This window comes from Monodon monoceros, unplaced genomic scaffold, assembly GCF_005190385.1.
Source record: "Monodon monoceros isolate NGI ecotype Baffin Bay Population unplaced genomic scaffold, NGI_Narwhal_1 Super_Scaffold_18, whole genome shotgun sequence".
NCBI lineage: Eukaryota > Metazoa > Chordata > Mammalia > Artiodactyla > Monodontidae > Monodon > Monodon monoceros.
In genome coordinates this window covers 23271956-23296645 of record NW_021703774.1, presented here as the reverse complement: position 1 = coordinate 23296645, position 24690 = coordinate 23271956, and the positions used below count along the sequence as shown (strand labels likewise).

Genomic DNA, 24690 nt, shown 5'->3' with positions numbered 1-24690 from the left:
GAGAGGCACCTTCCCCAGCACAGGCTCCTGGGATGCTGAGTGGGGAGGGCTGGACCCAGACAGCCTTTCTCCAAGGAGACTCAGCACCGGCTGGAACTGGGGAGTTTCCCTACCCCCCTTTTCCAGCTGGGAGACTTCGCTTGGCCCATGGTAAGAGCTGAGCTTCAGTCACGGGGCAGGCACCCCAACTCTTCCATAGCTGGAGCCTCTGGACGCCGGGTCAGCGGCCGGGGAGGATTCCGGCTCCTCAGCAGAGTTTGCCACGGAACGCGTGCTGCCTGCACCCGGACGAGAGGGATTATTCCTGGTCCTGAGCCCCAGGCTGGCACTGCTTCAAATGGGCATCAAGGGACCCTATGTGCCTGTGTGCGACAGGCTTCCCTCGCAGCCCCTGGGGAGGGCGGGCACCTCCAGGGCCAGCACAGCTCTGTGGAGAGGCCACTGGCAGAGATATTTGTGGCTCTGGCTCTCTTATTCTGTCCTTTTCAAGCGTTCAGGGCACTGAAGTTTGTATCAGGAAGACAAGCACCATGGCAACCGGGCTCTCTGGGTGCTGCCTCCACACTGCTGGCGTTCCAGGATAGACTTAACCCTCATGTGAGGGGCTCCTGGAGGCCTCCGGGCTGTTCGGGAACTGTCCCCCGCTCCCCCGTCCCCAAACCGCGCCTCCTGTCACAAAGCAGTATGTAGTGGAGGAAGTGTGGGACCAGGGCCCCAGCCGCTCCGCCTTCTTTGGGCCTCAGTTTCTTCATTTCTAGATGAGGAGGTTGGAATAAGCAGGGTGTAAGGCCCTCTCACGCTGACGCTCAGAGACTCTAATGGGCCAATTAGCACCTAAAATCCACCTCCCACACCCGCGTGTTTAAAAATCTGGTCATCTTTTCTGTTCCCAGATCGCCTACCGGGACCGGCTGAAGGACATTCGGGCCACCCTGGAAGTCTCTCCCTTCTTCAAGTGCCATGAGGTAGGTGTGGGGCTTTGTCCTCGGGGACAGACAGCCATGTTCCGTGTGGTTGGCCACGACCCCTGGGCACGCCCGCCTGAGCTGTGTGCCTGACCCCGGTGCTAGCAGACCTGCTTGCTCCTAGACGGGGCGCCCATAAGGAAGGAGTGGGGCATACGGAGGGCCGGCTCGGCCTGGCTCTGCCCTGTGTAGCTGCACTGGGTCCGGCCATCCTGGAAATGCCCTCTTCTCCCTTTGTCCTCACTGAAGCCCAGTGTCCCTGGGTCCTTGGCTTCTCCTGGGGTCTCTCTGTCTTCTTAGCTTTGTGCAGCCTGCAGAGCTTCCTCCAGCTGGACTGCTTTCTCTGGAGGACAGCCTGGGGCCAAGGCTGAAAGGACCTGAGGCCGAAGAACCGCCCATGACCTCCTGCGTGGACGGAAGGACCCGCGGCTGCCCACTTGGCAGCCCCAGGCTTCGTCTCACGGCTTTGCCCCACCTTCTTCAGCACTTTGCTGTTACTTCCTGAAAAACTGTTTTGCTGTACTCTTTCTGGAGTTTCACTTGGAAACTTCAGGTCTAGACTGAGGCCAAATGAACTGGGGCTTCTGCTTTTTTCCATCTGGGAAGAGAAAGCCCCCTTCTCTGAGCTCAGCACATCCAGGGGGTCTTCCCTGCCCTGGCCAGGGCCCTGGGAGCTAGAATGACACTTCAGCGCCTCCCCACACCCCCACGTCTCCTTCGGGCCTCACACAGGTGACCCAGGGGGTTGGAGGGTATGTTCATATTTGGAAAAGCGCCTTACCCCGCGCAGGTGCTCTGACCACAGCAGGGAGGGGTCTTGGTGCCCGCTGTCCCTGGCAGAGACTGTGAGCAAAGACCAGCCTCAGAAGCCCTGTCTGCCCAGGACTTGCAGCAGGTGTGCTCCCGGGCTGGGGGTGACCTGAGCCTGGCGGCCCGCCCTCCCCGAGGGGCTGTGAGTGCCTTGGGACAGGGTCCTTTCCGGTCTCCCCACAGACAGGCGTGTGGCATCTCCTTGGCACCTCCCCCTCGGGCAGTTGGGTAGCACTCAGAGGTGCTGAGGGATGGGTTAGCTGTGGTCTAGAAATAGAGGAAAGTGTGCAGGTTGGGACTGGGGGATGGGGACGGGGTCTGCCCTCCTGGACATTCCTCCCTGGCAGTGTGGGCGGTCATCGTTCTGGGTCCCATGTCCCCCGTCCATGGCGTGGCCACTCGGGCAGGCTCTGCCGCTCAGGTGAGAATGGGGGACAGAGCCCATCGGCTGAGCAAAGCTCGCTCCACTTCCCTGAGGTCTCAGGCTTTTCCAAGCCCCCCTAAGGTGCTGGCTTGTTGTCTGGAGGGCAGGGCGGGGCCCTGGCCCTTTCCCTGCTTCACCCCCCTGCTCCCCTCCAGGTCATCGGCAGCTCCCTCCTCTTCATCCATGACAAGAAGGAACAGGCCAAGGTGTGGATGATCGACTTTGGGAAAACCACGCCCCTGCCCGAGGGCCAGACCCTGCAGCACGACATCCCGTGGCAGGAAGGGAACCGGGAGGACGGCTACCTGTCGGGTCTGAACAACCTCATCGATATCCTGACGGAAATGTGCCCGGGCGCCCCCCTCTCCTGAGGCTACCCTCCGCCCCACCTCGTTGCCACCCTGGCGTCTTCTCCCCCTTGCTTCCCTTCTCCTTCTGAATTTTTCCTTCACTTCCACCTGGGTGCAAGCCCTAGAACTGACCCTCCCGAATGGCACTACGAGACACTTTGTAGACGAGATGAGATTTTCTAGTTACTGCCTGATTGGAGGGTTTGGAGCCGGGGCTTCCGTTTTGCTTTCTCAATAGGATCTCTTACTGGCAGAGAAATGCCCAAACCCAGTCTTGGCCGCCTGCAGGGAGGTCAGTAGGGTTTAGACCTGGAGGGAGGTTCAGGTAGCCGTGGGGTTCCTGGCTCCAGCTAACAGAAGAGCCCCCCACCCCAAGCCTCTGGGCAGGTTACCTGTGGAGGCCTGCTGCCCCCTGGTGGCCAGTGCTATTGGCACCACTGTTAGGCACAGCCAGTTCCTGCCCCATCCTCTCAGCCTGGGGATGGGCTGGTGCTGTAAAAATAGGTGCCTGGTGCCAGGCTTTCTGGTATTTGGGGCACAAAACCACTGGGAACAGAATGTTGGCCATGAATAAAGTACCCTCTGCCTAGCAGCCTGGGGACTCCGAGAGATGCCGTGGTGGCCTTTGTAGGGCCGCTAAAGCAGAGACCCCATCCATCCGGTATTGAAACCCTCCAGCATTGGGACAGACCCAGGAGCCAGAAGTCCAGACCCAACTTGACTGTGCTCTCTGACACTGGCCTTCCCAGGAGGGGGTAGGCAGGAGCTGCGTTCTCCTGTGATTTTCGCCCGTGAATTCAGAGGGACATTCTGCAACCCTGAGCTTCCAGGGATGCCACCCAACGCCCAGAGCCACTTGTACCTCCCACTCCCCACCTTGCTGTGACAGGGTCCTCAGGGCTGGAGGGCAGTGGGCCAGGGCCCAGGCAGCCCCAGGGGAAAAAAGACAGAACCTGCCAAGGACATTCCTCTCCTGTCCCCTCACCTCCCAACTTCCTGGTGCCTGGTGGTCCACCTGCTGCACACCCAGGATGCTCGTGAGGCCCAGGGTCCCCAGCAGTGATGGGGCAGAGCTCCAGGCCAGCGCTAAGCAGGGAGGAGGCAGGAAGCTGGCTTACTGCCATCATTCCCCCACCCCCGAAATAAGTCTTAACGGCCTGAAGGGCTTAGACCCGCTTCCCAGATACGGTGTGAGCAGCTTCCAGAGTATGTGGAGGGTGCCAGGCATCTCTTCCTGGGGACTCTAGGTTGCTTGAAGATTCACAAGGAACCAACTGTAAGCCTTATTTTAATTGTAAAGCAAGTAGGTCTACATTATTGAGAAGAATGTAAATTTGCGTGAGTTGTAAAGAACAAAAGTCCAGCTCTTTGGCCATTTGGAGCTGGGCCCCAGGTGTTCACCTTTGCTGTCGGAGGTTGGACCCATTGCTCTGCAGGGAGCTGGTCCAGGGACACTTGGAGATGATGTGTCCCCGGGGTGTGTGCCTGGAGGACCAATCCAGGGGGAAGCCTTCCTGGGCTGCCCCCTGTCACCGCAGGGTCTCTGGGGGAACTGTCAACTTGCCCACGTGACACGTTCGTTTCCCTTTTCATGCTGGGTGAGTGACGGTTGGTGGGGGCAGAAGGTGGGACACATGAGGATGCATAAGTACAGAGTTTAAAAATGGAAATCACTTTTGAACTTCCTGGCTCTTGTTCAAAACAGCAGTGAGCTCCCGTGTGGGCTGCCTTGCTAAAGGTCACACTCCCTCCCGGCTGAGCACGAGAGACCTTGTGACACCACATGACCCTAGAAGGCAGAAGCACCAAAGTCAGCCCGGGGTCTTGGGAGCTGTAGTCAGCTGGGTCAGAAGGGACCCCGGGGGTCTGGGCTGCTCCTGTCTGCGGGGAAGGGACAGCATTAATTCAGATGTAAAAGTTCTACGACTATGGGCTGGCCAAGTTACCCTCATTCTATCTATGAAAAGAGTTTGCTAAAGCAAATTAATGCTATGAACAAAAATTACAGGGGACCAACTTAACCAATTTAAGAGAACAAACTTTCCAAGCACTTTAGGCAGGTACCAGTTGTTTGCAAACAATGTGCTAATATGCCAGTGACTTGTTCATTAAAGGAGGCCCATAGGGCCTCTTACTGGCGATCCTTTGCTTTGAGTTACAATATATATGTGAATGGTAGAAAGTGGCATCTTTCTAGGGTTAATGCTATTAGGGGTTTGGGGGGTTTGTAGTTCCCATGCTAGTTCTCTTGCGCACCTACTCTCTCTCTCAACCCATTCTCCCCTCTGTCCCCCCACTCCCTTGACCGAGCGGGATAGATGGATCCTGGAATGTGATTTCCCAGAACCCCTGCCCAGGCGGTCTGAAAACCTTCCCCAGCCAGCCTGGTCCAGGCAGGGACTCCCTGGGTCCCGGCCGTGCAGGTGCCAGGAGGGTGGGACGTGGTGTGCACACCTGCGCACAGGTGAGTGGGCGCCCTTTCTGCCCTGTCCCCATGGGGCCCCGGGGCCCTTGGGGTTCAGCACTGCTCAGCAGTGGAGGGAGGTATCTCAACTGCTTGTCCCAGATGTGCCTTTAGTGTCATGTAAGAAGTTTTTAAGTTATATTTATTTTGTCGGGTTTTTTTAATTGCACAAAACACTAAGTCTGAGAGGCTGGATTCTGTTCCTCCTTTAAAGCTTTGCCTTCTTTCTGAACTTCCTTTCCCACCCAATGGAAAGAGCCGGATGCAGCCCTGGCCATCCTCCCACCCTACCCCACCACCCTCCTCCATGGACTCTTTCCACGCTTCGCTGTATTTAGCTTTGAGTTTCTCTGCGTCTGGTCAACCCCCGTGTGTATATAACCCAGGCCGTTGCTTGGGAAGAAGCAGGGTGCTCACCCCCTGCCAGTGCCTTTTTCTGGAGGAGAGAACTCCCCTGAGCATCCTCCTTCCTCCTGCACCCCTCTCCCCGCCACACCTTTGGAGAAAACTGAGCTGTTACAAACCCCCGCACAGTGCCTGGCAAACAGACTGCAGATGCTCTGTACCTTCCTAAATAAAGGCCCTGGAGACCACGGTGCTGGGTGCTGTCTGCGTGTGGTCCTTGTCACCCCAAGCCCTCCAGGAGTGTCTGGGGGTGAGGGGGTCTTTGGTAGCTGGAGGATCCAGTGGGGGCTATGACAACCCCCAGGGGTGGGGGTCAGATTTGGGAAGTATTTTAATCTGCAAAGGATTTTAAACACTCTTCAAAACTGCTCTTTTCTGCTCTCTCCATGAAAACTTTTACATAGCAGCTCAGGGACGAAGCAACAAACTGCTCCCCACCTCCCCCACCCCAGCTTTTGCTTATGGAGCCTCGCTCTGTACGAGGCACTGGGTGCTTGCATCTGTAGTCCCCTTTGATCCCTGTATTAACTCCATGACTAAGGCTGTATAGTCTGCAGATGCGGAAACTGAGGCGTAGAACAAACACCTTGACCTAGGTAATAAGTGGGAAGCAGGGATTCAGATCCAGAATTTGTCTGGTTTCAAAACCAATTGTCTTCCTCCCTCCCTAGGGAGCATCTAGCCGGCAGAGAGCTTGGCTTATCTTTACCCTGCATCCCAGGCGCTAAGCACCGGGCCTGGCACATAGTAGCTGCCCAGCGAGGGTTTGATGGACTGATGAATGGCCGTGTGGCTGGGATGGCCAAGGAAGACAGCTGAGAACAGGAGCCCCTGCAGCACATCAAACATTCACCATGCACTTCCCTTCAGGCCTCTCCAGCTCTGGATAGCTAGTGGCTTCATTTGCAGAACTCAGAATTCTGTATCTGGGGGCTGGTGCCTCCTTCCTTTATCATTCTGAAAAATTATAGGACAAAAGTACAAAAAGGCCACAGTGCCTTTGCACCTTCTGTCCCTTCTGCCTGGACTGCTCCCCCCAGGTTATCATGTGATAACTATGCTCATTCCGGATTCTCACACCTGTATCTCATTCCTGCCCCACAGCTGGCTCAGTGGGCTCCAACAATTGTCTACACAGGTTCACGCAAACTGCTTCCTGCCCTTCCTCCCCTGTCAGCCCAGAGCCCCGGGAGGTACCCAGCCCCGTGCCCGTGTAACCCTGAAGTCTGGGGGATTTAATCCCCCTATGGTACAAACTTTTCCCCAATGGGAGATGAGAACAGGTCAATAGGTCCCTGCCCCTTCACCACACCCCTCCCTGATGGATGCAGCCTGATTGGCTTCCCCGAAAGTGGTCCTATGAGATCAAGCAACCAGCTGCACTTCGTGGGGCTTGCACTCTGACAGAGCAGCAGGAAATAAGCCTCCTCCTCAGGCTTTTCTCCCTGGGGAACCTGAACAGAGATACACCATCGTTTAGATCTTGGCTCACATGTTGCCTCCTTGGAGCAGTCTCTGAACCCCCAGCTAAAGCAAGCATACCCCAGCCGCGCTCTCGGTGCCCTGTCTCATCTCCCACACTGTTGCTCAGGGTTCAAAACCATCTACAGGACTTGGGGTCTGTCTCTTCCATTGTGACACTGCCCCTGAGCGTGGGGACTTGAGCTTTTAACTTTTGTTTTCAATGTCTCACAGTGCCAGGTACAGGTGCTTAGGGAATGTTGATGGGGTCCCTGAGCACCCTGCGTGACCATGGCAGTTGGACACACAGACACCCCTTCTTAGGCAGGAGAACAACTCCCAGGTCGTGTGGATTCTCTGGCCTTGGTCCTCTCCTGCGGTCTTATCTGCGCCCCTTTCAGCCAGCCGTTCTCAGTGTCTTTCTCCAGATCTTGCTGTTGCCAGTAATTGACCAGTAAAGGCACTCAACATGTACTTTCTGGAATGGGTGAGTGACACTCCCTCTTCTCATCCTTTCTACTGTGGTTACCCCCCACCCAGGGCTTTGTGATCACCCCCAACCCATGTGGAGCCCCTGTGGCCATGAAACCCCGGCCTCTTGTGTCCGCCTGGGTTTCCCTGCTCAGCCTCCTGTGTCCAGTGCACAGGCTGATGGAGATGCTGCTTCAGCCCTTCAGGGTTGGTGCCACTGTCCCCAGCTCCCGCCGTCCCTGGGACTTGGGCCACCCACCGGAGGACGCTCTCCTCTCAAGCGCTACACTTAGGGCACCTGGAGCACCCAGGCCTTCTCAGCTTCTGCACCCCTCATCCTGCTAACCTGGAGTGGACGCCACACATCCCCTAGAGGCTCTGGCCACAGAGAAAGGACCAGACCCCAGGCCATGGGGAGACCCTTAGAGGAGCCTGGGCACCACCAGGGCGCCGGCCCCTGGGTGGGGAAGAGTTGTTCTCTGGCTCAATTAATGGGATCTTGGGTCTTTCTGCCTGCTTCAGACAAACTTCACTGGCCAAGGCGGCCTGTCGAGCTCTGCCTGCCCTGGGAAGGGAGAGTCAGCCTGGGAACCAGTGGAGCTCAGGAAGCCTGCTGCCTACAGGCCCCATTCATCCTGGGTGGAGACGGGATCGGCGGGCGAGTGGGGTTCTGAGTCCTTCCAGCGCAGCCCAGCCGCCTCAGAAGGGTTTGACCTTGGTCCCAGCAGCAGGGAGAAGTGCCACCTCTTTCCCTCCATGGTTCTCAGCTGGCTGGGCGTCTGCACAAAACATCCGGAAGCAGCTGAGCACATTCGTCTGCTTCATGGGGAGAATCTACCCCAGTCAAGGCGCTGAAGTGAGGTTCCATCCGCTGCGGATTAAGCCCATTTCAGTTATATCCCCGGGAGCCAGGCTGGCTCTGTGGACCCACTGGACTCGCGGTGGGATGGCTAGGGGCCCAAACTCCTTCATCCCACGGACTCTACAAGCCCCCCTCTAAGCAGAGGCCCAGGGTGGCCTTTCAGGCATCAGGCAGCCCTGTCAGCACAAACCCCAGAAGACTGACGGCTGGTGCAAAGGGAAAGCGCTGGCCCTCCCAGAACGAGGGCAGCCCACAGAGCCCGGCCACTGACTGGGGCCTGCCCTGCTCGCCTTCCACCTGCCCCTTGCTCCACTGGACCACCTGCTGACACAGCTACCGCGCTGCCTCCAGACCGGTGGGCAGGCCGACTTCTCAACCCCACCCGGAGGTTCCGCTTTCTAGGGTGACAGACAGTCCTGCGTCATGGGGAACCTGAAGGTCAGTCACCCTGCTGCTTCCCAGGACCACTTCTGGCACCAGCCACCTCGGCTGGGTTCCCTGAAACACGGAACCCGGGGTAAAAGCTTATGAGATAACACTTCATTGAGAAGAGCGGTCCCAATACTGAAGTCAGGGGAGTCACGTGGCTTAACACAGTGGTTTTTCACCTTTTGAGGATCACAGATGGCTGAGATAATCTACAGGGAGCTATGAGCCCTCTTCCCAGACAAATGTCCATAAGCATATACATAAACAAACGTATGTACAAATTTAGGGACTCCTAGACACCCCCCAAAACCCCTTGAAAATATCCCAGATGGTCTACGGGCCCTGGTTTAAGAACCTTTGGATTGTAATAGCCCTTCCTAATAATACATTAGGGACACGTGCCCGCCTCCCCTCGCTGCATGGACATCTCTGTGCATCAGAGACCTGCCCGGCCTCTGCAACCCCCCTTTCCCCTCCCTTAACCACGCAGCCTTCTGTACAGGCACCACCTTTGAACTACGGCCCACCTGCTTTTAAGCAAATCTTTATGGGAAACAACCATGTCCATTCCTTTATGTACTGCTTCTGGCTGCTTTCATATTAAACAGCAGAATTGGGTAGTTGCCAGAGACTGAACAGCTGCAAAACCTTAAGTATTTACTATCTGACCCTTTATCGAAAAGTCCTCCAACCCCTGCCTTAGAATAACGGTGACCACTGATGAAGAATTGCTACCTGTCAGGCACCATACCAGGTAATTTAAGGCTACATAGTTTAATCCTTATAAAAACTTCATGAAATGAGCTTTGTTAACCCCATTTTGTACACAAGAAAGAAGAGGCGCAGACAGGGTGAGTAACTTATCTAAGATCGCACAGCTGATAAGCAACAGACCAGGTTTTGAACCGAAGCTCGAGATCTTTCCATGCCCCTGCATGACTGAGTTTCCTCAAGCAGCAGGGCTTGTCCCTACACCTGGCTGCGCCACAGAATTGCTGGAATGGCCTGTTGTCAAGCCAGGAGTCCTGGTTTTGGTGACTGTAAACCTGACCAGGCCCTGGGAATGTTAATCCCAAGCATGGCCTTCTCCTGGGGCTGGGGGATGAGCTGCAGAACCCCCAAGACCAACAGGCTGGACCTGGTCTCCAGCCAGCCTGGGGGAGTCGGGGGTGGAGGGAGACCCTGGATCAGGTGCTCTCTGATGAGGCACTGTTTGTCTAGACTCTGTGGGACGCTGCAGGGAAGTGCAGCCTGCACAGCACCGTGACACCAACACTCAGACTCACACTGCTCCCCCTACCCCACCCACAGCAGACCGTGCAGAGCCAAGTTTTGCCAGTTCACGGGCTGACTCACACGCCTTTCCACAGAAAAACAGAAGACGTGTCCTAGCTTTCGAAAACACCAGGAAACAGCACGTGTGTCGTTTTTCCTCTCTTTACTGTGACAGCTGTGGCCTGCTCCTGGCTTTCGGTGTGCCGTGTGCAGGCCTGAGGTGACAAATTCAGCAGAGAAGTCAGGAAGGGAGTGGAAAGTGCTGAGTGAGAAGGGGGCTTTCACACTTTAGCAAGAGGTGAGGGCTTGCGGTTATTTCGTTTTTTTAAGAAGAAAATAACTAGTTTGATATAATACTGACAACAATAATAATATAAGAAAGGGAAGTGCTCCCCTGACTAGGTAGCTGTCTCAAAACATAACCCAAAGTCACAGACTGGGTGGCTTAAACAACAAAAATTAATTTTCTCCCACTTCCGGAGGGTGGAAGTCCCCGATGAAGGTCTGGCAGGGCTTGGTTTCTGGTGAGGGTTTCTCTCTTCCTGGCTTGCAGATGTTGCCTTCTCACTGTGTCCTCACACAGCACAGTGGCCGGGAGTGGGAGAGTCAGCTCCTGTGTCTCTTCCTCTTCTTCTAAGGGCACCAGCTCTATCTGATTAGGGCCCCACCATTATGACCTCACTTAACCTTTATCAGGCCCTCACAGACCCCATCTCCAAATACAATCACTTCTGGGGATTAGGGCTTCAACATATGAATGGGGCAGGGAGAGACACAGTCCATAACAGAGCTCCTGTGCTACCTAACTTCAGGGACTGTTTCCAACTCCACCTTCCAGTCCTGTACCTTCCAAATTGGTGAATTAGTAAAGCAGTTTGGGGGCGGGTTTGGGGCGTGCAACGCTAGTTTCTGTGGTTTGCAATGTGGTTTGCAACCTGTATTTGGGTTATTTTAAAAATAGTTTCTGCAAATCATGGACAAACAGCATCTTACTGAGACAGTTTGCTGTCGACAGCAGCCCTGTTTTATTTCAATGGGAAAAAATGCCCAATTTTAGTCATGCTTTCGAGAACACATGCTGGAGTGAAATCAAGACTGCAGCCTACAGAGGCTGCTGAAATAATGCGGCCACTTCAGGGGAGGGTGCCCCCTTCTGGACAGTCATGTGCATTACAAGGTACATGAAGAAAAGGAAGATGGGTGGAGAGTTCGTTGAATTTCCAGGTCTGGGAGCCCCGCTGCTCAGCGAGACTCCTTCTTCTGCTGTCCCCCAGGAATGCCCTGGGGAAGAGAAAGTTCCCTTCCTCTCATGGCTTCTCCAAGCCTAGCTACATCTTTAACTAACAGGGATGCAGTGGCCGTGGCAATGATGAAGGAATCACCAACTACAATTACAGAGGGTTCAGGGTCGGGTGGGGAGGCATGGTGGTGAGCACAGTACGTACATTACCTCATTTAATCCTTAAAACACCCAGCTGAGGGAGGTATTGTTAGTACTACTACCTGTGCTGTCTAAATCAGGGAACTGAGGCTTAGAGAGGTTAAGTAATCTGACCAAGCTTGCACTGCAAGTAAATACCAGCTGTGGACCCAGGTGTACAGGCGTGGCGTGGAGGTGGGCAGTAAGCAGGCACGTGCGATGCAGTGTGAAGAGGGCCATGTTGGGGTAAACATGGGGCTCCACGGGGCACAGAGGAGGGTGCCTGATCCAGGAGAGGCACAAGAAGGCCACTGGAGAGAGTCTTTGCAGAGGAGGTGCCACCCAAGGTCGGTTGACAGGCTTAGTAGGAATTATCTGGAAGGGGAGGGCAGGTAGAGGGAAGAGAACCTGCAAAGCCACAGAGGCACATGGGAGGACACGGGTCAGCTGTCACTCAGGTGGCAGGAGCACAGGGTCTGTGCGGGGCTGAGGTGGCGGATGGGACTGGGGGGTGGGCAGGGCCCTATCACAGGGCTGGTGAGCCCAGTGCAGTGCGTGGACTTCCCCCCCCACCCTGATAAGGGGCCGTCCTGTAGGCTCTTACATGAGGACGTGACGAGATCGCCATTGGCACATGGCGGATGTCTCTGGCTGCCTGTGCCTTGGGGGTGCGCTGGGGGGACGGACGAGGTGAAGGGATTCATTAGGAGGAGGTTAGGATAAGCCAGAAGAGAAATACTGGGGTCCTGAAATGAGGCGAAGGCGGTGGGCTACAGAGATGTGAGAGACGCAGTGTGGGTGCCCTTCCATGAGTGGCTGCAGGATGGCTGGGCCTGGGGGCCCAAGAGTGACCAGCTGGTAGATTGGGGCAGGGTGGCACCACTCCGCCAGGGGGAAGGCGGGGAGGAGAAGCAGGATCGGGGTCGGGCTGGGGGGGCAGATGATGGGCTTAGTTTAGAAGTCCTGAGTTAGAGGTTCCTGGGGCACATCCACGTGGAGCCGTCCTCGGACAACTGGGCGCGCGGGCCTGGAGTTCAAGAGCCAGGCCCAGGGGAGAAACGATGCTTCTGGAGTCGTTGGGATAGACTGTGGGTTTCCCCAGGGAGGCGGGAGCAGGGAGAATGCTCACAGTATCACCATAAGTAAGAAAAGCAGAATTCAGAATTGTATGTGCAATTTAGCCCGGGTTTTTGGAGTTAAAAGGAAACCATCAGATTATTAACGGTGTTTTTTGTGTGTGATGGGATCATGAGTGCTTTTAATTTCCTTCCTTACAGTTTTCTATTTAATCAAAACTCTCCCAGCAAGCATAATTTGCTTTCATAATCAGAAATTTTGTTTTAGTCACTACCTCTGTAACCAGATCATCTGGAACCCTCCCAGCAGTGGTGGGCACCCCTTTCCAAGTCCCCCAGCCCTTCTGGTGCTTATCACACACTGTTGTATTTGTTGAACTGCAGGAGGGTCCAAGTCCTGGTCATCCCAACGTCCTCAGCTCCAGCCCAGGACCTGGCACACAGAGGTGGCATGATAAATGTTGCATGAATGGAAAAATAAAACCTAAAAGGCCTACCACAAAGCATGTACCCCAGAGCATTGACAGTGCCCTTGTCAGGGTTCACAGGCTTGGGCAGGGGACAGGAACTTGCTTTTTACGGAGCTCTCAATCCTTGGCAAAATCTGTTTATAAAGAAAAATATATTTGTAAATGCTAATGAAATGCTAATATGAAGTAAGGATCAGTAATGAATAATATATCAACTCAGAAATGAGCTCATAAACAGCAATGCTACTCATTGACATATATACACTACCAAATGTAAAATAGATGACTAGTGGGAAGCAGCCGCATAGCACAGGGAGATCAGCTCGGTGCTTTTTGACCACTTAGAGGGGTGGGATAGGGAGGGTGGGAGGGAGATGCAAGAGGGAGGGGATATGGGGATATATGTATACATATAGCTGATGCACTTTGTTGTACAGCAGAGACCAACACAACATTGTAAAGCAATTATACTCCAGTAAAGATATAGTAAAAAAAAAAAGATGCCATATAAACCCAGGTTCTAACCACCTCCTCCAAGGTACTCATCACTGGGTGCTCCCATATGTATGCACAATGCACACATTAATAAACTTCTGCCTGTTTTTCTCTTGTTAAAAAAAAAAAAAAAGCAACGCTACTTTCATAGGGGAAAATTTGGTGGTAAATAGTCCCAAGTTTTTAAAGCACATACATATCCTCTGACTGAGCAAAACTGTCCAGGTGTTTACTTATAGATACCATAGCCCATATGTCCGATGACGCTGACACAAGTATATTTATTCCAGGACAGCAAAAGATTGCAAACGCCCTCCGTGTCATCGTGGGGACTGTCTAAATGCATCCTTCTAACGCAGCTGTTACAAAGAACGAAACGGCTCTATCAGTACTGAGAGGCAACCCGCTCCAGAGCATATAGTTAATTGGAAAAAAGCTAGGTTGATAACAGTGTATGTTCGTTATTGTGTAGACTCTTTGGCAACAATACTTGCTTCCGGGGGTGGGGAGAGCTGTGGGTGGGATCTTGTGGGAGGGGGCCTCTTCTCGCTGCAGTGTGTCTTTTTGTTACTTTGAGTTTTGTACCATGTTTAGGTACCCCCATATGAAAAGATTAATAAAATAAGATAAATAAATATTTAGTGAGGCACAATACCAAGCTATAGCAAATACATATTTTATTTTATCTATTAATTTCTTTGGTTGTGCCACACGGCCTGTGGGGATCTTAGTTCCCCGACCAGGGATTGAACCCCAGCCCCCGCAGTGAAAGCATGGAGTCCTAACCACTGGACCGCCAGGGAATTCCCAGCAAATACATATTTTAAACCACAGCGTGTTGTATTTTGTTTTCCCCTTTTCAGACAAAGTTCTGCTCAGAAACACTAACCTCTCTCATTTTCAGGCAGCGCAACTCTCCTATCTATGTATCTTAACAGATTCTCTTGAAAAAAGTTTAGATGAAGGACCGGTTTGGTTGTTTCTTTAGAAAATGAGATTGAGGGGCTTCCCTGGTGGCGCAATGGTTAAGAATCCATCTGCCAATGCAGGGGACAAGGGTTCGAGCCCTGGTCTGGGAAGATCCCACATGCCATGGAGCAACTAAGCCCGTGCGCCGCAACCACTGAGCCTGCGCTCTAGACCTCGTGAGCCACAACTACTGAGCCCACGTGCCACAACTACTGAAGCCCGCATGCCTAGAGCCCATGCTCCACAACAAGAGAAGCCACCGCAATGAGAAGCCCACGCACCACAACAGAGAGTAGCCCCCTCTCGCCGCAACTAAAGAAAGCCCGCGTGCAACAACGAAGACCCAATGCAGCTGAAAATAAATAAATAAATAATTTAAAAATGAGATTGAATGTGCCATATCTGACTTTTCTGCCCTTTTCTTTCTTCCAGTCCCATGAAGGGGTCATTCAAGGAGCTACCAGCTGCTATGTGGAGCAGATTAGGTTACAGGTGGCCTGTGAGGATGGTGGTGGGCTACTGGGAAGTTGCAGGTGGGTTGGAGGAGCCATACGTGGAAAAGCCCCTGACCCTCATCGGCCTGAGGTTGTTGGACCTCTCATTTGCTAACTGGTGTGAGAAGAACCAACCTTGCAGGGTCCAGAGGTGGGAACTACTGCTCGGAGCTGTGTGGGCTTGAGCTTCAGTTTCCTTCCCTATGACATAGGCATTACCTCAGGCTCAAAGGATCACAAAGGAGGGAAACCCCTGCACCTTCCAAGCAAGATAGAAGCTCTGGATCCAGCCCCAGAGCATCATTCCCTTGGATTTCCTGTGAATGGTGCTCCCTGGAACCCACAACCTGGGCCTTTGGGCTTTATTCCAACTGGAGAACCCCAGGAACCACCCTTGAGGGTCTGTGGTGGACATTGGCCAGATGGTGGCTTGGGGTGTGATCAGAGGGAACGAGTGTGTCCTAGGTACCCAGGGGAGTGGGAGGTCAGTATCCAGGAAACTGACCAAAGAGTGAGTAGGACTTTAAACAGTGTGGGGTCAAGAAGCAAAGGAGCACAAGAGCGTGAGAGGAGGGGTCCAGGGCAAGGTGCTTTGGGTCTGGTTTTGCTGGGTGCTGGGTGAGGGCCGGACAGGCTGCCCCTTAAAAGTGAAGGGCTAGGCTCACAGGTGGGAATTTTGTTGGACCCCACAAAACAGAAGGAGAGATGGTCCTCAACATTCTTCCCCTAGACGCTGCCTGGAGTCTCCCTCCAGGCTGTCCTCCCACTCTGCTGAGGCCCAAGAGGTCTGGCTCCCCTGGCTACTGGATGTGGGCATTGTGATTCACACAGGCCTTGTGCTGGCAAACACCCAGGATCTTTAGAGAAAAGTGTTAGAGATTTGTGATTTGGGGGGCCTGTTCAGGCTTTAGTTTCCAAGACCTGTACTTCTATAGGGCACCAGGGGGCTCAGGGCTGAGTCAGACTGGAAAATTTGGGACATTACTAAATGCACCAACATACATGTATGTACACTACCTGAAGGAGAGGAGAGAGAGAAAGAAGCAGGGGAAAAAAATCATTAGAAAATATGTATGAAAGACAGACTTTTAACATTTGATGAAAATCACTAATCTACACATCCAAGAAGCTCAACAGAGTCTTAGTATAAACACAAACACTTCATAGAATAAATCCTGGAAGACAAAGATAAAGAGAAAATATTGAAAGCAGCAAGAGAAAAATGACTTGTCACATATAAGGGAACCCCAATAAGATTATAGCTAACTTCTCATTAGAAACAATGAAGGCCAGAAGGCACTGGCATGACATTTCAAAGTGATGAAAGAAAAAAAAAACAGAGTCTTATATCCAGCAAAACTATCTTTGAAAAATGAAGGTGAAATAAAGACATCCTCAGTTATAAAGACAATAAAATATGTTGCTAGCAGACCTATCTCACAAAAAAATACAGGGAGAAGGGAGAAGCAGAACTATTTCTTTTCACAAGCAGCATGATCTTGCATATGGAAGATCCTAAGTATCTACTAAACAAACTATTTGAACTAATATACAAGTTCAGCAAGGCTGAAGGATACAGGATCAATATAGAAAACTCAACTGTATTTCTATATACTTGCAATGAATAATCTGAAAATACATTTAAGATCTATTTAAAATAGCATCAAAAAGAATTAAATAGGAATAAATATAACAAAAGAAGCGAAAACCTTAACCTCTGAAAACTACACAACATTACTGACAGAAATTAAAGAAGACATAAATAAATGGGAAAGCATCCCATGTTCATAGATTGGAAGACTTAATATTGTTAAGATGTCATACATCCTAAGTTGATCTACAAATCCAATATAATCCCTATTAAAATCCAAGCTGGTTGGATTTTGCAGAAATTGACATATTGATCCTAAGATTTATGTGGAAATAAAGGGATCCAGAATGGCCAAGACAATCTTAAAAAACAACAAAAAAAAAGAACAAAGATAGAGGACTCATACTTTCTGATTTCAAAATTTTCTAAAAAATTAGAACAACCAACAGAGGTGTGACCAAGATGGCAGAGTAAGAAGACCCTGAGCTCATCTCCTCCTGGCATATCAAAATTCAACTATTTACAGAGCAACTACCTAGGAGAATGACCTGAAAACTAGTAGAAGAGATTTTCCACAACTAAACTAAAAGTATAAAGAAGGAACCATAATGAAATGAGTAGAAGGGGTGGAGATATGATATAGTCAAGACCCATATCCCTGGGTAGGTGACCCACAAATGGGAAGATAATCACAACTGCAGAGGTTCTCCCCAAGGAGTGAGGGGTTTGAGCCCCACATCAGGCTCCCCAGCCTGGGGGTCCTTCACCAGGAAGATGAGTCCCCAGAATGTATGACTTTGAAGGCCAGCAGGGCTTGCATATAGGAGAGATGGAGGGCTGTAGGAAATGGAGACTACAATCTTAAAAGGCTCATGTAAAATCTCACATACTCTGAGACCCAGTGCACAGGTAGTAATTCAAAAGGAACCTGGATCAGACCCACTTGCTGATCTTGGAGAGCCTCCCAGAGAGGCAGGAGGAAACTGGGACTCCCTCTGGGCGCATAAATGCTGGCAGCAGCCATTTGGGGGAGCTCATTCTACCACAAGGACATTGGTGCTGGAAAGCACTATTTTGGAGTCCTCCCTCTAGCCTATTAGTGCCAGAGGCTTACCTGCCACCAGTAGGCCACCACCAGCCTCATGTGTCCCCAGGTCCCACACTCAGCCACCCTGGAACCCAGCCCTGCCCACCAGCAGGCTGGCAGCCCATTCACAAGGCAGGGCCTAGCAGCCAACCAGACCATGACCCATCCCTGCTGACCAGTGCACTCACAGTAGTCAGCGCTGCCACAGTAGAAGGACCCATGTAGCCCAGAACATATAGTTCTGGTGACAAGAAGGGAGTGGGCCGCTGGACCCCACTGAACTTCTCCTATATAAGGCCACTTCTCCAAGATCAGGAAAGGTAACCAACCTATCTAATACCTAGAAATAAACACAGAGAATTAGACAAAATGAGGAGACAAAGGAATATGTTCCAAATGAAGGAGAGATAAAAGAAGAACTAAGTGAAGTGGAGATGAGCAATCTACCTGATAAAGAGTTCAAGGTAATGATCATAAAGATGCTCAACAAACTCAGGAGAAGAAAGGATGAACCCAGTGAGAAACTTAACAAAGATTTAGAAAATATAAAGAAGAACCAAGTGGAGATGATGAATATAATAACTGAAATTAAAAATATACTAAAAGGAATCAACCAAAGATTAGTAGATTAGTAAAGGAATGGATCAGTGAACTGGAAGACAGAGTAGTGAAAATCACCCAAGCTGAACAGAAAAAAGAAAAAAGAATTTTTAAAAAATGAGGATAGTTTAAGAGACCTCTGGGGCAGCATCAACCATACTAATGTTTGCATTATATGGCTCCCAGAAGGAGAAGAGGAGTGAAAGGGGCAGAGGACTTATTTGAGGAAATAATAGCTGAAAACTTCCCTAACCTGAGAAAGGAAACAAGCATCCAAGTCCAGAAATCACAGAGAGTCCCAAATAAGATGAACCCATAAATGTTTATACCAAGATGCATTATAATTAAAATGGCAGAAATTAAAGTTAGAGAGAGAATCTTAAAAGCAGGAAGAGAAAAGCAACTAGTTACTTACAAGGGAACTCACATAAAGCTATCAATTAACTTTCAGCAGAAACATTGCAGGCCAGAAAGAAGTGGCATGATATATTCAAAATGATGAAAGGAATAAACCTACTACCAAGAACACTCTACCTAGTAAGCCCATCAGTCAGATTTGAAGGAGAGATGAAGAGTTTTACAGACAAGCAAAAGCTAAAAGACGTCAGCATGACTAAACTGGCTTTAAAAGTAATGTTAAAGGGGGCTTCCCTGGTGGCACAGTGGTTGAGAGTCCGCCTACCGATGCAGGGGACATGGGTTCGTGCCCTGGTCCGGGAAGATCCCACATGCTGCGGAGTGGCTAGGCCTGGGAGCCATGGCCACTGAGCCTGCACGTCTGGAGCCTGTGCTCTGCAACGGGAGATGCCACAAAAGTGAGAGGTCTGTGTACCACAAAAAAAAAAGAAAGGTTAAAGGAATTTCTTTAAGAAAACAGAAAAGACCATAAATAGAAATATGATAATTATGAAAGGAAAAAATTTCATTGGTAAAGGCAAAAATACAGTAAATGTAGTAGATCAACCACTTATAAAGCTAGTAGGAACATTAAAAAACAAAAGTAGTAAAATCATCTATATCAACAATAAGTAGTTAAGGGATACACAAACAAAAAAGATGTAAAATATTATATGTAAAACATTAAACATGAAGGAAGGAGTAAAAATTAGAGGTTGTTAAAATGCCTTCAAACTTAAGAGATAATCAACTTAATCATGTATGTATATGAAATAATCATAGTGTTATATATGAACCTCATGGTAACCACAAACCAAAAATCTATAATAGATACATACACAAAAAAGAGAAAGTAGTCTGAATATAACGTTAAAGATAGTCATCAAATCATAAGGGAAGAGAGTAAAATAAGAAGAAAGGCACAAAAAAGAACTATCAAAACAACCAGAAAACAATTAACAAAATGGCAATTAGTACATACATATGAATAATTCGTTTAAATGTAATGGACTAAATGTTCCAGCCAAAAAACATAGAGTGGCTGAATATATTTTTAAAAAATTAAAAAAAAGACCCATATATATGCTGCCTACATGAGACTCACTTCAGATGTAAGGGCACACACAGACTGAAAGTGAAGGGATGGAAAAAGGTATTCCATGCAAGCAGAAACAAAAAGAAAGATGGGTAGCAATACTTATATCAGATGAAATAGACGTAAAACAAAACCTGTAAAAAGAGACAAGGACATTTCATAATGATAAAGGGATGAATCCAGTAAGAATATGTATAACAATTGTAAGTACATAAGGGCCCAATATGTGAGCACCTAAATACATAAAGCAAATATTAACAGACATAAAGGGAAAAATTGACAGTAACACAATAATAGTAGGAAATTTTAACACCCCACTTACAACAATGGACACATCACGCAGACAGAAAGTCAATAAGGAAACACTGGCCTTAAATGATACATTAGGCCAGATGGAATTAATAGATATGAAGAGAAAATTTAATCCAACACCAGCAGAATACACATTCTTTTCAACACATGGAGCTTTCTTCAAGATAGATCACATACTAGGCCACAAAACAAGTCTCAATAACTTGAAGAAGATTGAAATCATATCAAGCATCTTTTCCTGCCACAATGATATGAGACTAGAAATCAAATACAAGAAAAAAATTTAAAAATCACAAACATGTGGAGGCTAAACAATACACTACTAAACAACCAATGGGTCACTGAAGAAATCAAAGAGGAAATCAAAAAATATCTGGAGAGAAATGAAAATAGAAACACAATGATCCAAAATCCGTGGGATACAGTAAAAGCAGATTTAAGAGGGAATTTTGTAGTAATACAAGCCTAACCTAGGAAACAAGACAAATCTCAAATAAATAATCTATCCTTATACTTAAGGAAACTAGAAAAAGGTTGCAAATATAACCCAAAAGTAGTGGAAGGAAAGAAAAAATAAAGATCAGAGCATAGGGCTTCCCTGGTGGCACAGTGGTTAAGAATCCACCTGCCAATGCAGGGGACATTGGTTTGAGCCCTGGTCTGGAAATATCCGACATGCTGTAGAGCAACTAAGCCTGCACACCACAACTACTGAGCCTGCATGCCACAACTACTGGAGCCTGCGTGCCTAGAACCCATGCTCCACAATAAGAGAAGCCACTGCAATGAGAAACCCATGCACTGCAACGAAGAGTAGCCCCCACTCACCACAACTAGAGAAAGCCTGTGCATGGCAGTAAAGACACAACACAGCCAAAAATAAATAAATAAAATAAAGAAATTTATTTTAAAAAAAGATCAGAGCATAAATAAATACAATGGAGACTGAAAAAAACAATAGAATAGATCAATGAAGCTAAGAGCTGGTTCTTTGAAAAGATAAACAAAATTGATAAACCTTTAACCAGACTCCTCAAAAAAAAAAAAAAAAAAAAAAAGAGGGCTCAAATAAATACAATCAGAAAGGAAAATAGAGAAGTTGCAACCAGCACCACAGACATACAAAGGATCATATAAAGATTACTGTGAACAATTATGTGTCAATACAATGAACAACCTAGAAGAAATGGATAAATTCCTAGAATCTTACAATCTCCAAGACTGAATCAGGAAGCAATAGAAAATATGAATAGACTGACTACCAGTAATTAATTTGAATCAGTAATAATAATAATATTTTAAAAACTCCTAACAAACAAAAGTCCAGGACCAGAGAGCTTCACAGGTGAATTCTACCAAACATTTAAAGAAGAGTTAACACCTATCCTTCTCAAACTATTTAAAAAAATTGAAGAAGGAATGCTTCTAAACTCATTGTACAGGCCAGCATCAACTTGATATGGAAACCAGACAAAGATATCACAAAAAAATAAAATTACAAGCCAACATCAATGATGAATATAGATGAAAAAATCCTCAACAAATATTAGCAAACCAATTCAATCATACATTAAAGATATACACCTTGATCAAGTGGGATTTATCCCAGGGATGCAAGGATGGTTTGATATCTGGAAGTCAGTCAATGCAATACTACACATTAAAAAACTGAAGAATAAAAATCATGTGATTATCTAAATAAATGCAGAAAAAGCTTTTGACAAAATCCAACATCCATTTATTATAAAAACACTCAACAAAGTGGGTAGGGAATATACCTCAACATAGTAAAGGCCATACAAGACAAACCCACAGCCAACATCATACTCTGCAATGAAAACATTTCCTCAAAGATCAGGAACCAGGCAAGGAGCCCACCCTAACCACTTTTATTCAACATATTATTGGAAGGCCTATCTACAGCAATCAGACAAGAAAAAGGTATAAAAAGAATCCAAATTGACAAGGAAGAAATAAAACTGTCACTGTTTGCAGATGACAAGATACTATATATAGAAAATCCTAAGGACACCACCAAAAATATTAGAACTAAGAAATGAATTCTGTAGTGTTACAGGATACAAAATTAATACATGGAAATCTGCTGTATTTCTATACACTAAAAATGAACTATAAGAAGAGAGATTAAGAAAATAATTCTATTTATAATGGCATCAAAAAGAATAAAATACCTAGGAATAAATCTAACCAAGGAGGTAATAGACCTGTACTCAAAAGACTATAAGACATTGATGAAAAAAATTGAAGATGACAAAAACAAATGGAAAGATACCGTCCTCATGGATTGGAAGTATTAATATTGTTAAACTGACCATACTCTCCAAGGCATTGTACAGATTTAATGCAATCCCTATCAAAATACTAAAGGCATTTTTCACAGGACTAGGACAAATAATTCTAAAATCTGTATGGAAACACAAAATACCCCCAAATAGCCAAAACAATTTTGAGAAAGAAGAATAAAGGTAGAGGTATCACACATCCTGATTTCAAATTACACTACAAAGCTACAGTAATCATAACAGTAGGTATAGACACATAGATCAATGGAACAGAATAAAAAGCCCGGAAATAAACCCACACTTATAGGTCAATTAATCTATGACAAGGGAGTCAAGAATATATAAAGGGTAAAAGGGAGACTCTTCAATAAATGGTGTTGGGAAAACTGGACAGACACTTGCAAAATAATCGAAATGAATTACTTTCTCACACCATACACAAAAATAAATAGTTGGTGGGAATGATAAATGGACACTTTGGAAAACAGTCTCACAGTTCCTCAACAGGTTAAATATGGAATTACCATATGATCTAGAAATTCCACTATAGGTTCATACCCAAGAGAAATAAAAACATATGTCCACACAGAAAACTTGTACACAAATGTTCACAACACCATTATTTATAATTGTCATAAGTGGAAACAATACAAATGTCCATCAACTAGTGAATGGGTAAATAAAATTGTTATATCCATACAATAGAATATTATTTGAGAATAAAAAAAATGAAGTACTGATACATGCTACAACATGGACAAACCCTGAACACATTATGCTAAGTGAAAGAAGCCAGACGACATATCAAATGGTTCCATTTGGATAAGACATCCAGAAAAGGCAAATTTGTAGAGACAGGAAGTAAATAAGTGGTTGTCTTAGAGCTAGGGGGATTGGGATGAAAGGGAGAGTGACTGCTAACTGTTATTGAGTTTCCTTTTGGAGTGATGAATATGCTCTAAAATTGGTGATGGTAACTATCCTTATAAGGGATAACAGTGCATCATTTAGAAGGATAAGAAATAAATATTATAAATAACTTTTTAAAAAATAAATAACTTTAAATTTAACAACTCAGATAGAATGGACAAGCTACCAATGCTCACTAAAGAAGAAATAAATAAATTGAATAGTCCTATATCTCTTAAAGAAAATTAATTTGTAGTTAAAAATCTTTCCACGTCGGGCTTCCCTGGTGGCACAGTGGTTGAGAGTCCACCTGCTGATGCAGGGGACACGGGTTCGTGCCCCGGTCCAAGAAGATCCCACATACCGTGGAGCAGCTAAGTCTGTGAGCCATGGCCGCTGAGCCTGCAGGTCCGGAGGCTGTGATCCACAACAGGAGAGGCCACAACAGTGAGAGGCCTGTGTACCGCAAAAAAAAACATAAATAAATAAAAAATATTTCCCCATCGATTGGTTCAAGATGGTGGAGTAGAAGGACGTATGCTCACTCCCTCTTGCGAGAGCACTGGAATCACAACTAACTACTGAACAATCATCAACAGGAAGACACTGGAACTCACCAAAAAAGATCCCCCACATCCAAAAACAAAGGAAAAGCTGCAGTGAGACAGTAGGAGGGGCATAATCACAATAAAATCAAATCCCATAACTGCTGGGTGGGTGACTCACAAGCTGGAGAACACTTATACCACATAAGTCCACCCAGTGGAGTGAAGGTTCTGAGCCCCATGTCAGGCTTCTGAACCTGGGGGTCCAGCAACAGGAGGAGGAATTCCCAGAGAATCAGACTTTGAAGATTAGTGGGATTTGATTGCAGGACTTTGACAGGACTGGGGGAAACAGAGACTCCACCCTGGGGGGGAACACACAAAGTAGTGTGCACATCAGGACCCAGGGGAAGGAGCAGTGACCCCATAGGAGACTGAACCACACCTACCTGCTAGTGTTGGAGAGTCTCCTGCAGAGGCAGCAGCTGTGGCTCACTGCGGGGACAAGGACACTGGCAGCAGAAGTTCTGGGAAGTACTCCTTGGCGTAAGCCATCCTGTCCCGGAGTCTGCCATTAGCCCCACCAAAGAGCCTGTAGGCTCCAGTGCTGGATCACCTCAGGCCAAACAACCAACAGGGAGGGAGCTCAGCCCCACCCATCAGCAGACAAGCGGATTAAAGTTTTACTGAGCTCTGCCCACCAGAGCAACACCCAGCTCTACCCACCTCCAGTCCCTCTCATCAGGAAGCCTGCACAAGCCTCTTAGATAACCTCAGCCACCAGAGGGCGAACAGCAGAAGCAAGAAGAACTACAATCCTGCAGCCTGTGGAACAAAAACCACATTCACAGAAAGATAGACAAAATGAAAAGGCAGAGGGCTATGTACCAGGTGAAGGAACAAGATAAAACCCCAGAAAAACAACTAAATGAAGTGGAGATAGGCAACCTTCCAGAAAAAGAATTCAGAATAATGATAGTGAAGATGATCCAGGACCTCACCTCAGAAAAA

The 24690-nt window shown here is 48.2% G+C and overlaps 1 protein-coding gene across 2 annotated transcripts in view; it reads left to right on the top strand.

Moving 5' to 3' along the window:
• The window catches only part of ITPKB (inositol-trisphosphate 3-kinase B), a 97723-nt gene extending 91439 nt beyond the window's left edge, over positions 1-6284 (top strand). Inside the window, exons 7-8 of one of the 2 annotated variants that reach the window (XM_029229100.1) lie at positions 894-965; positions 2355-6284. In XM_029229100.1, the coding sequence (XP_029084933.1) occupies positions 894-965; positions 2355-2570 (288 nt within the window). In that variant the 3' untranslated portion in view covers positions 2571-6284. The remainder of the gene's footprint in view (positions 1-893; positions 966-2354) is intronic. The other variant, XM_029229101.1, reaches the window with a different exon arrangement.
• Positions 6285-24690: the final 18406 nt, after the last annotated feature.